The sequence below is a fragment of the Mytilus trossulus genome, chromosome 9 (assembly GCF_036588685.1).
Source record: "Mytilus trossulus isolate FHL-02 chromosome 9, PNRI_Mtr1.1.1.hap1, whole genome shotgun sequence".
Lineage (NCBI taxonomy): Eukaryota > Metazoa > Mollusca > Bivalvia > Mytilida > Mytilidae > Mytilus > Mytilus trossulus.
The window spans coordinates 38887704-38901430 of record NC_086381.1 but is presented as its reverse complement, the minus strand read 5'-3'; the positions used below and the strand labels follow the sequence as shown (position 1 = coordinate 38901430).

Below are 13727 nucleotides of genomic sequence, written 5' to 3'. Positions count from 1 at the left end.
ACAGTAAATGAACTTTCTAAAGTTTAATTAATTGACAGAATTAACAATAATGCTTTAGAAAAAGCAAGCCTTTAAAAGTTTTTGAATTGTGAATTATCCACTTAACTTGCTACTTTATTGTTTTAATTTGTCTGATAATCAATTGTTCTTTTCTTATCAAGCAAAATAAGTGAACTTAGTCTACCTACACTTTGTTATGGACAATACTTTAATATGCACAATCTTTTTTTATTTGTAATTTAATATCATCATAAATAACTATTCATGTCAAATATAAAAACTATAAATCATAATTTGATAGTTTCCTAATAGTTGGTTCAATGTACTGGTATGTTTTATGCAATTTTATTGTTCTAAGTTTATAGGAAAATCTGAACTTTGCAAGAAGAATATATGAAAACATTTTTACTGCGTCATTCAATGTAATAAAATAAGAATGTTTTCATTTGATACAGACCCCCCCCCCCTTGTAAATATGCACTTCAATGTTCTTATTCAAACATATTGAACTATATGTTTTGTTTTCTTTGACATTTATTTCTGTATTTTTTCATTATATATTGTGTGTGTGTTTGTTTGTTTGCTCACATTGTTCAATAACAATTTTAATTAAAATATAGATCTCTTATTTGCCCTTGAAAAACAATTTTTGCCCACTTTGAATTTTTCTTGCAGACATTCTTATTGATAAAAAGAAAAATTAAATGGCAAAATGATTTTAATGTTCTTCAAAATAACATTTGTTCCCATTCAAAATTTCTCTGTATCTATTCCAGATTCTGTAAAAACTCTAAATATTGATTAACATCAAAATGCACAGGCAAGAATTCCCATAAGGGCTGACTGACTATTTCAGCCATTTTGACTTATTTGTAACAAAAATTTAGTTTTAACTTTGCCAAAGAAAAACTGCTTTTAAAGTTTCTTTCTATAGATTATAATTCATATAAAACTAACACAAAATAAAATGAAAATTATCTTTCAAGACTAAATAAGGAAACATACAGAAAGAGAGAGCAGACCCCATTCTCCCCTCATCATGTCCAAAGCAATATATAAGAATTGCCAATGTTTTAAACCGCTGACAATCTTAATTAAACAAAATCAAACTAAAAGGCTGTTAGTTTTCTTGTTTGAATTATTTTACATTTGTCATTTCTGGGTCTGTTATAGCTATCTATGGGGTGTGGACTTCGTTCATTGTTGAAGGCCATGCAGTGACCTATAATTGTTAATTTCTGTGTCATTCTGAATCTTGTGAAGAAATGTCTCATTGGCAATCATACCACATCTTCTTATCAAAGGTATACTAGATAACTACTTTGCTCATGTTTAAAAGATACATAGCTAGATGGACTACCAAAAACCCTCATAATCTCTTTAAAAAAAAACAAATCAAAAACATATAAAAAAAATCTAACTAGGACAGTAAAAATAGATATCTATTAAAAAAAGACCTACCATAGCTACAGTCTTTATCAGCGTAAGATTTGTAAATCCATCCATCATCACAAGCTAGGGCAGAATGATGCTTAGTCCTGAAAGAAAATAATATCATCACAAGCTAGGGCAGAATGATGTACAGTCCTAAAAGAAAATCATATCATCACAAGCTAGGGCAGAATGATGCACAGTCCTGAAAGAAAATAATATCATCACAAGCTAGCTCAGAATGATGCACAGTTCTGAAAAAAATTAATATCATTACAAGCTAGCTCAGAATGATGCACAGTCCTGAAAAAAATAATATCATTACAAGCTAGCTCAGAATGATGCACAGTCCTGAAAAAAAATAATATCATCACAAGCTAGCTCAGAATGATGCGCAGTCCAGAAAGAAAATAATATCATCACAAACTAGCTCAGAATGATGCACAGTCCTGAAAGAAAATAATATTATCACAAGCTAGCTCAGAATGATGCACAGTCCTGAAATAAAATAATATCATCACAAACTAGCGCAGAATGATGCACAGTCCTGAAAGACAATAATATCATCGCAAACTAAGCTCAGAATGATGCACAGTCCTGAAAAAAAATAATATTATCACAAGCTAGCTCAGAATGATGCACAGTCCTGAAAGAAAATAATATTATCACAAGCTAGCTCAGAATGATGCACAGTCCTGAAAGAAAATAATATCATCACAAACTAGCGCAGAATGATGCACAGTCCTGAAAGACAATAATATCATCGCAAACTAAGCTCAGAATGATGCGCAGTCCTGAAAGAAAATAATATTATCACAAGCTAGCTCAGAATGATGCACAGTCCTGAAAGAAAATAATATCATCACAAATTAGCTCAGAATGATGCAGAGGTCTGAAAGAAAATAATCAGGAAAGAAAATAAGTTACTCAATTATTATAACAGCTTCTATGTGGGTGCCAGGTGGAAGGTGAATAAGTTACTCATTAATTAAAACAGCTTCTATGTGGATGGTGGCAGAGGCAGTGGTGGCGGTGGCAGGTGAATAAGTTACTCATTATCATAACAGCTACTATGTGGGTGGTGGCAGAGGCAGTGGTGGAAAAAGGTTAACTGCAAAATCTAATTTGAGCCAAAAGTCGATCCATGGCATATGAACCAGAACTATAAACATAATCATACATGTACATTGTACCTCGCAAATATAATTTTCTGAGCTTTTCGTCATCTTTGTAGAAAGCGTGGGAAATTGTATAATCTATGACAATGATATTACCAAAGAGTAATGAATGTTTGGGAATAGGGGATCCTCATAGAAACCAAGATGGCGGTTTTACAATGTAAATAATCTTGAAAAATGTGAAGATATAGGAAGATGTGGTGTGAGTGCCAATGAGACAACTCTCCATCCAAACAACAATTCAAAAATTAAACCATTATAGGTTAAAGTACGGCCTTCAACACGGAGCCTTGGCTCACACCGAACAACAAGCTATAAAGGGCCCCAAAATAAAGGTCAGGATTGTACAATACAAACACAATTAAAGGTAGGACAGTAGTGCATATTTGGACAGGATTTTACTTCCGCTAAATGAAAAACCGCATCTAGTGTCTATTCTGTACTTTCCACCTTTATCAGATGAACCACTTCTTCTTGTCTCCGTATAAGCATCCTATATAAGGATCACCACCATATATTATGGCGTATAAAGGAAGCATTTGGAGCCTGTATCGGTACAGATTAATGTGAGCATTTGCCTACCCAATTCCCCAGCCAGGCCGTGACGGGTCTTATTACCAGAAAGTTAACCATCCCTAAACATAAAATATAACAAAATAAAACATACGAACTCACACACTCACCTGATTCGCTCAGTCCTCAAAGTATAAAAAGTGTATTTTTTCTATGTATCAAATATCCTTTTTTTTAAATAGCTGTGTCACTTGTGTTTTTTAAATGGGAGAGGGTCACCCCTGGATGCCCCACAAATGCCTTGGCAAAATACCTCTACGGTAATAACGAGGAATCGGTTAGGACAAAATCTATCAAAACCGACACTACCAAATGCCCTGCTGTATCAAGGTAGAGGAAAGCCGAAAATCCTACTGAAAAGGATCTCGGAAAGGAACTACCGCACCATTAGGAGAACAGCAAGAACTCTCAGACTTCAAATGATAGGTCTGATAGTTTCCAATGGAAACTACTAATGGCTCCCATATGGGCAGAGCACATGTCTCAAACATACCTGAAAATATCTGCAGAGGTTTTCCTCAACAAGAAAATAATGACCGAAATTGAAAGTTTATAATCTATGAATGATAAAATGCATCCAAGAAAGCAATTTAGAAGACTAATTTGGATGATGTTCATGGATTTTCTCTGCAGAAATTTCACGTCCGTTCTCATTGACACCCACCGGCTCTCTCACTTCAGTTGGAATATCCTCTTGAAGTTTAGAATCTTTAGTAAAAGCGGCTGATATTTAAATTTTTTTTTACAAAAAAAAATGGTGCCAATTTTACGTGACGGCGACTTTATAGGCAAATAGACAATTTTTTATACAATCATGTCTGTGGTTGATAAACAATGAAATGTGTGTGTGTGTGTGTGCATACCAATAGTAAATATAATTAAATATTGTCTGTGCAACTTTAAATCTGTCACAGTTTACAAGTGTGATCGAGAAGTGTAGGGGAAAGAAACTCGTCTTTTGTGTTTATGTTCCAGATCATATGAGTATTTGGACCGTACGCGTACAAATAAAATTGAGAATGGAAATGGGAATGTGTCAAAGAGACAATAACCCGACCATAGAAAAGACAACAGCAGAAGGTCACCAGCACTGAGGTCATCAATGTAGTCGGAGAAATTCCCGCACCCGGAGACGTCCTTCGGCTGGCCTCTAAACAAATATATACTAGTTCAGTGATAATGAACTCCAAATTACACAAGAAACTAAAATTAGAAATAATACCAAGACTAACAAAGGCCAGAGGCTCCTGACTTGGGACAGGCGCAAAATGCGGCGAGGTTAAACATATTTACATAGGCTTGTCCACGGCTGATCCGCAGGAGGGCGGGGCCACCTTTTGTGTGAAAATTTTGGTTGGTTCAAGGATTTGTATAGTATAGTACCAGAGACATATAATACAATTGTATTATATGTCTCTGATAGTACTATACAAATCCTTGGTTGATTACATAGATAATCACTGAAGCATGACTGGAGCCCCCACCCCGGCTTTGTAGCGGTCAGTCCGCCCCACCCCTTTTATGAAAAGTTCTGGATCCGCCGATGGTTTGTGAGATCTTAACCCTCCCCCTATACCTCTAGCCAATGTAGAAAAGTAGACGCATAACAATACTCACATTATAATTCAGATCAAGAGAAGTCCGACTCTGATGTCAGAATATATATAATAGATCAACTGAACTGAAATCCCTTATCATTAATGCTATTATATGTTTAATTATGCTGAGGCAGCTCACTGAAATTGAACTTATCGGAAGTAAATATGATCAAATATAGTTGGAAGAAAAGATTTTCGGAACTTTACTGCAAAAACCGTCTATAGCCAAGCATATATAAAATATCGTAATTATATTAAGATATAGAGCAAAATATTTAAAAATAAACCGTAAAAAATACAATGAGAAAATACTAGTCCCAGGTAAAAACGAGACGAAAACCAATGCAAACAATGAACGGTAGCTTTCTTTCTCTAATAATACTGACCTATACTTAATATAATTACGATATTTTATATATGCTTGGCTATGCACTTATTTTGGGAGCATAGACATCTATATTATCACTCATAATTAATAAATATACACTTCAAGTTATCGTAAACTAAATATAGATATAAAACTTGAACTATTTTAAAATCCTTATGTAGTCTAAATCGAATGTTTCTCTTCTTGATAATTATATAGACCATTTTTTTCAATAAAATGCAATATAACATATACCCTTTTAAAAACCGTGACATTCCAGGAAACAAAAGCAAACGGATGATACAGTAATATTTGAAAATATAAGTGGAAAAAACTATGTAATGACATAAGAACACGATTGCCTTTATCTGGGAACAGTATATCTAACAACATGTATGTTCCTGAATTTGAATTTTACCACATCTTCTTTTTTTATATTTACACACAATATAAAATATAGTTGAATTGTTTTACATTTGTAAGTTCGTGGCCTTTTATCTGACTATAAAATTGAGAATGGAAATGGGGAATGTGTCAAAGAGACAACAACCCGACCAAAATAAAAAAACACAACAGCAGAAGTGCAGTTTGGGCTTTGTTTATTGTTGAATGCCGTGCGTTGACCTATAGTTGTTACTTTCTGAGTCATTTCGTTTCTTGTGAAAAGTTGTGTCATATAAAATGAAACTCATCTTCAATTTTGTTATCAATACAATGTTTACATATTCTTTGGTCCAAAGGCGTATTATTATATCTGCCTTTTTCAATGTGTAAACTGTGGTTAGAAATTCTTAATTTACATAACTGTCTAATATATTGTTTTGAGATATTTAACAATGTATAAGTCTCAGGTTTGTATTCCTTTTTTAACTTGTAAAATGTGCGTAGTTTGTTTTGCTTTTATATATCTTATATTTACCTATATTTGGTACATCGACCCCAACTCCATAAATTCTTACACCGCACGTAGGTCTTTCGTTCTGAAGTCCAATAACTCTTTTTTACGTGATTTCTTAAATTAAAAAGAAAAACACTTGTGCATGCTTTTCTTCATGGTAACCAATACCGATACTTTTTAAGAGACTAAATAAAGATGGACTGTTAAATAATAAACAAATATAGCTGAGAGGAGTATAGAGCAAATTGTTATCCCTAGAAAACGTTGTAAACTGAGGCGAAGCCAAGGTTGACAATTGTCTGTAAAATATAGACTTTTCGAGAAATAAATTTATTATACTGAATGTTCTGGGTTTTTTCGTCTTCTGTTTATTAAATAAACAGAAAAAAATGGGATCACCAATCTGTGGCTTGAACCAAGTTAAATAAAAATAAAAAATAAACATGTCTATTCAGTTATAAAAGAAAACACATCTATAAATGTATAAAATAAACCTACCCTCCTTCGCGTAGCCACCAAAAATTAGCCAAAGAAAAATCCACTAAAACAAGAAAAAAAATAAAAATAACAGAAATTAGTTTCTTATCCATTTCTTAACTTAAACGCATACTAAAGAAACGTATGCCCTAAATAAGTTCCCATTCATAAATCGACTATTTAAGAATCAAATTTTAACTTAGTCAACGAAAGTAAACTTAAATTGTTCTCAAATTTCAGATGAAGACCTTTTTAATTGTCTATGAAGTAACTGTTCGGTAATTTAATTAATTAATTTCTGTCTTATTAGTTCAACCATTCGCTTATTACAATGGATTCGCATTTAAAATTAAAAATTAAATGCAGCGAAAATGAAATTTCTGTGTAGTGAAAGTCTGCTTTTTGTTTTAACTGCAACGTGATCGCTTTAAAAATGGGTATGGTATTGATTTTGTTTTATACTTGTCATTTAATATATAACATATCTTCCAAGAATTTTTCCATTTTATTTTTAATTTTATTGCAAATTCCGCACTAACATAATGTAACATTTTTTTTAGCAGTTTCATCATTCAAGGACAGCCTAACATTTTATTTAACAGAGTAGTCACGCAACAAACATTTAATTTTAATTTCACATGTACATATGTTTTTAATGAGCACCATATTGAATGACCAAATTAGTACTTTTGTGATGGGTCTTAGACCCTTTGCATTTCAACGATAATAAAATTAAGAATGAAAATGGTGAATGTGCCAAAGAGTCAACAACCTGACCATAGAGCAGACAACAGCAGAATGTCACCAACAGGTCATCAGTGCAACGAGAAATTCCTGCACCCGGAGGCGTCCTTCAGCTGGCCCCTAAACAAATGTATACTAGTTCATAATGAACGCCATACTAAACTCTAAATTGTACACATGAAAAGTTAAAATAAACAAGACTAACAAAGGCCAGAGGCTCCTGACTTGGGACAGGCACAAAAATGCGGCGGGGTTAAACATGTTTGTGATATCTCAACCCTCTCCTCTATTTCTCTAGCCAATGCAGAAAAGTAAACGCATAACAATACGCACATTGAAATTCAGTCCAAGAGAATTCCGAGTCTAATGTCAGAAGATTTAACCAAAGAAAATGAACAAAATGACAATAATACATAAATAACATCAGACTACTAGCAATAAACTGACATACCAGCTCCAGACTTCAATTAAACTGATTGAAAAATTATGTTTTAATCATATGAATATCAGGCACAATCCTCCCTGTGAGGGGTTTAGTATGATACCATCATAACATATATGAGAAGAACATAACCCGTTTCATGCTAACAACTGGTTTTCAAATAAATGTGTTTAGTTCCGATGCAAAGACCCTATAAGTGAATCAATATTAACGCCAAAATATGCAATCTTTAATTACTTGACAACAGTATCGTAACTATATCCCTTCTTAATAAGTTATTTAAAGGTTTTGTTAGCTTCTGAGGTGAATACTTATGGCACGCCGTTTTTATATTTATTCAAATTTGAAGATATCTTATTTATTTAACAAGATATCTTATTAAGTATTAAGATATCTTTAATTTTTATAAGATATCTTATTTGATTTGAAAGTAAATAAGATATTTCTATTAGTTTATAAGATAGCTCTATTAGTTTATAAGATATCTCTATAAGTTAATAAGATATCTCTATTAATTAGTAAGATATCTTATAAAGTATATACGATATCTTACTTCTTTATAAAGATATCTTTTAAATACATACTTTATAAGATATCTTATTTATTAATAGAGATATATTATAAACTAAAAGAGATATCTTATTAACTTATGAAGACATCTTATATATTGAATAAGATATCTTATATATTTAATAAGATATCTTTATAATCAATTAAATAAGATATCTCTATAAGTTAATAAGATATCTCTAAAAGTTTATAAGATATATCTATTAGTTTATAAGATTTCTCTATAAGTTAATAAGATATCTACGGAAGCCTGGAGCTGCCTTGTATTATTATTTATAACTAAACCATATATGATAATCATCGCGATAATATTTTGTATATTGCAATACGACGACTTATTTATCGCAATATTTCGCTATATTTAACAACAAGGCACTTTATTTAGCGCAATGATTTTTTATATTTAACAGTAAGAAGACTTAATTATCGCAAGAATTTGCTTTATGTAATAAGACGACTTATTTATCGCAATAGTTTCGCTATATCTAACAACAAGGCATCATATTTAGAGCAATGCATTGCTATAATTAAAACGAAGAAGCCTTATTTATCGTTATTATTAGCTATAAATAACAAGACGCCTTATTTATCGCAATATTTCGCTATATCTAACAACAAGACGTCTTAGTTATCGCAATGATTTGCTCTAGACACCTTATATATCGCCATACTAACAAGACGCCTTAGTTATCGCAAGATTTTGATTTTAATATATATTCCCACACTTCAGACTATCTATCAACTCCTGTGTACATTAACCTCAATTTCAGGTATAGAGATATGGTCTTCTATGACATGTGCTTTTGACCAACCACAAGAATTTGCGATCATCCGATGTTCAGTACTTCAATACTTTGAATAAAATCTTTTATTGTATATCATGGATCTATATGCAAGTATACAACGTATACCAGACGTTTCTTAGATTGATTATTTTTCTCCCTCTCTCTTTTTTTTTATAAATCCCTTGTATCTTGTATCTGTATGTATTGGCACAAGTCAGGAACCTGTAGTTTAGTGGTTGTCGGTGGTTCCTGTCTCGACCCACAGTTAATATTTTGTAACTGTTTTTATGTTTAATTTGGCCAATTGCGTGTGTAAATTGTTTCCCACTTTTCATGTCAAGCCTTTTATAGACGACTTTACTGTATCGGGTTTAACCATTTTGAAAGTTTCCTTTTATTGTTTGAATCCATCATATTTAAATTAGAAATATATCACATCTCCTTGTTTTTAAATTATAAATCTAACTTTTAAAGTCTTGTTTTCCTGAACAAGCATGACATATTTTTCACTGGGGGTTAAATTTTGCAAAAAGCAGTCAATCAAATTACACTTTTGTTAATAAAGAGGAAAACCATTTTAAATTTATTCGTTTATTAGGTTGGGAGATAGGAGATTTCATATATGGTTACCTTGTAAGAGCTGAAAAATAGACATAATTTGCGACATATTAAAATGAATAATAACGCCCTCTTCCCTTTCCCATCCTCCGAATTTATCTATATATTTAAACCGACTATCACGAAATAGCACAATAGTGTTGAAAGTAGAGTTAAACACCATCAGTCATAATCCCTTCCCTAGAATACCTCAACTGGTTGTTTCCGTGTAGTCTTATATTTATCCATAAAAAAACCATTTAAAAACACTACTCACATTCTAGTATATCCGCATTCATAAATTTATTAATGTAATTTAGACTAAACGACACCATGTTTGTTATGAGCATCTGCCATCCAAACTAACTATAAACTAGAGGCTCTCAAGAGCCTGTGTCGCTCACCTTGTTCTATGTGCATATTAAACAATGGACACAGATAAATGCATGACAAAATTGTTGGTTTGGTGATGTTCATGTGTTTGTAGATCTTACTTTACTGAACATTTGTGTGCTACAATTATCTCTATCTATAATGAACTTGGCCCAGTAATTACAGTGGAAGGTATTATGTAAAAATTTACAAAAAAATATGAAAATTGATAAAAATTGACTATAAAGAGCAGAAAGATCTTCACCTGATAAACAATTTAACTCTCTGGTTTCAGAGATATTAAGCCAAAATAAACATTTTACTCCAATGTTCTACTTTTATCCATGGCGGCCATCTTGGTTGTTTGGCCGGGTCATCGGACGCATTTTTTAAACTAGTTACCCTAATGATGATTGTGACCTAGTTTGGGTAAATTTGGTTTATTAGTTTCAGAGGAGAATATTTTTGTAAACCCTTCGCTCAATAACAAGATAAAAGTCTATGGGGGCGCTTGAAGTACATGTTTCCCTAAACCACCAGGGTATTCTACTAACACATTTATGCAGTCTGTATGTATGGTGTCTGACTGTTAAATGCAGCCTGTATATATGGTGTCTGTGGTTATAAGATGTTGTCTGTGGTTGTTAGATGTAGTCTATATATGCCTGTTGTCTGTGGTTGTAAGATGTAGTCTTCGTATATATAATGCTGGTGTGACAGTTAGTTAAAGTCTGTATATATATGACGTCTGTGGTTGTTAGATTTGTCTTTACATGGTATCTGTTGTTGTTAGATGTAGCCTATATATGTTGTCTGTGATTGTTAGATTTAGTTTTTATATTGTGTCTGTGGTATTTAGATAAAGTCTGTATAGATATGATGTCTTTGGTTAGATTTAGTTTTTATATGATGTCTGTGGTTGTTAGATGTAGTTTTTACATGGTATACATCTATAGTTTTTAGATGTAGTCTATAAATGGTGTCTGTGGTAGTTAGATAAAGTCTGTATAGATATGGTGTCTGTGGTATGTAGATAAAGTCTATATATACATGGTGTATGTAGATATAGGAAGATGTGGTGTGAGTGCCAATGAGACAACTCTCCATCCAAATGTGGTTGTTAATTGTAGTCATATTATGGTATATGTTGTTGTTATATTTAGTCTATATATGGTGTCTGTGGTAGTTAGAAGTCTGTGTATAAATGGTGTCTGTGGTTGTTAAATGTAGTCTTTATAAGGCATCTGTGGTAGGCAGATGTAGTCTTTATAAGGCATCTGTGGTAGGCAGATGTAGTCTGTATATATATGGTGTATGTGGTAGTGAGATAAAGTCTGTATATGGTGTCTATGGTAGTTAGATGTAGTCTTTATAAGGTGTCTTTGGTTGTTAAATGTAGTCTTTATAAGGTGTCTTTGGTTGTTAAATGTAGTCTTTTTATGGTATCCGTGGTAGTTAGATGTAGTCTTTATATGGTGTCTGTGGTTGTTAGATGTAGTCTTTATATGGTATCCGTGGTAGTTAGATGTAGTCTTTATATGGTGTCTGTGGTTGTTAGATACTATCAACGTATAACAAAATAGAAGTTGTTTTTATATGGTGTCTATTTTTGTTAGATACAGTCTGTATAAGGTGTCACTGTTTGTTAGTTACAGTCTGTATATGGTGTTTTTGGTTATTAGATGAAGTCTGTATATGGTGTCTGTGTTGTTAGATACGGTCTGTATGGGGTGTATGTGGTTGTTAGGCACAGTCTCACTCTGTATTTGGTTTCTTGGGTTGCAAGATGCATTCCGTATATGATGTATATGGTTGTTAGATAATGTCTACGTATAACAAAAACAAGTAGAACATGTGGTGTGATTGCCAAAAACACAGTCAAACTCTCAAGGGGAACCAAAACAATCAAGTGTTACAACTTTGAAATCGTATAAGGGGAAAAGAGGAGGGTAAACGTAATAGTAAATGCATGTTTTCAATTATTTAGTGACAAGGATTGAGTTTTAAAGGTATGCAAAGGAAAGTTATTGCTTTTCATATGTTTATTATTTACAATCAAGTCTATACAAGATGGCAGCGAACACAATCATGGAACATGATGTAATGTGATTTAAACCCGCTTTGAAATTAAGCAACACTGATCTTTATTTTAACTTGATACTCCGAAAGGTTTTATTGCAGAAGGACACAGGTCACCATACCAAGTCCCATTAACTAGTACGATTGGACTGACCAGTATTTTTCCTATTGAACAATTACTTGCTTTGAATCGAATGTTTATCCATAGTACGAACATATAATATGATAAGTGCATGTCTTTTGCTGGACTTCTGATGCACGTAGTTTTACATTTATGTCAAGATAGCACTGTACAGTTAGAAAAACATTAATTAAAATTGAACCACAAAATGTTTCATCATCCTCTATTCATATTTTTCAAATACATTAACATAACTGTTTGTGTTATACATGTTCAAATGTATCTTTCATAGATTTGATTTTCAAAAGTTAAAAGAGAGAAATATAATTCCTGTTTTGTGTATCCATGGGAACATTTTGCATTTATTTACGTAACATTTTGCAAAAAGAAGGGTGAAAATGTCACATATTCCCCAAAAATTTGAATCAAACTAGAAGTTCAATGCCTTTGAGTGATACCTTTTCAGAAACTGTTGACAATAATCTACCCAATGATCAAATAAAAAATGGGTGTCTCTCGACCCATTTTTGTCGCAAAATTAATCACAAAGTTCGTGCAACAAAAAGTTGTAAAAATATATTACAATAATTGACAAACCATTGCCTGGTCTGGATATGCAAAGACAGACTGTCATACAGAAAACAGGCCACATTTCATACATTATATACTCTTGATGCTCACTATGAAGGCTATTTTAATCATCTTAATCATCAGCTATCCAAAAAAGAATTTTATTGAACACTAGCTCTTATATTTGAAAAAGTGATCAAAATGCGAAACTACACATCGAACTGTGAAGTGCTACCTAAATCATAGTGGTATAAATAGGAAGAATTAATGTACATGAATGTCGTGTATTTCCAGTACTCATTATATCACTGTATTGATCATGAGTTCTTTCTGTAAAACTATTAGTAAATTGCGTTGCTTTAAGCTTAGTCCATTATTATGCAAATGTATTTTTTGTGAAACAAAAATTTGACAAACTCAGTGGCAGATCCAGAAATTTTCATGAATGGGGGCCAATTGAATGCCTAAGTGGGGACCCGCTCCGGTCATAATTTGTTCATTTCCTGTATAAGCAAATACAATTTCTCCCAAAAATAGTTCATGCATGTAGGTTCTCAGATACTATCAGATACCATCTCGTACATTTAAACCAAATCATTCTGAAAAGCACCTTATGTATTATATTACTCTCCTCTCTGGTTTTAACTGGCATTTAATTTCGGTTATTTTATAAGAATCATTTGGTAATGCATGCAATTAGCGTCTCCTACGTGAAGTCTTTAACAATAAAACTTACTATTAGAAACAAAAACACACTAATAATTGTAGTGTTTGGTACAGGTAAAATTGAGAAAGGAAATGGGGAATGTGTCAAAACGTTAACAACCCGACTATAGAGCAGACAACAGCCGAAGGCCACCAATTGGTCTTCAATGTAGCGAGAAACTCCCACACCCGTAGGCGTCCTTCAGCTGGCCCCTTAAAA

The 13727-nt window shown here is 32.7% G+C and overlaps 1 protein-coding gene across 1 annotated transcript in view; it reads right to left on the bottom strand.

Annotated features, from left to right (window-relative positions):
- The window catches only part of LOC134684606 (uncharacterized), a 106672-nt gene that overhangs the window by 89127 nt on the left and 3818 nt on the right, over positions 1-13727 (bottom strand). Inside the window, exon 4 of the mRNA XM_063543905.1 lies at positions 1462-1538. Within this exon, the coding sequence (XP_063399975.1) occupies positions 1462-1538 (77 nt within the window). The remainder of the gene's footprint in view (positions 1-1461; positions 1539-13727) is intronic.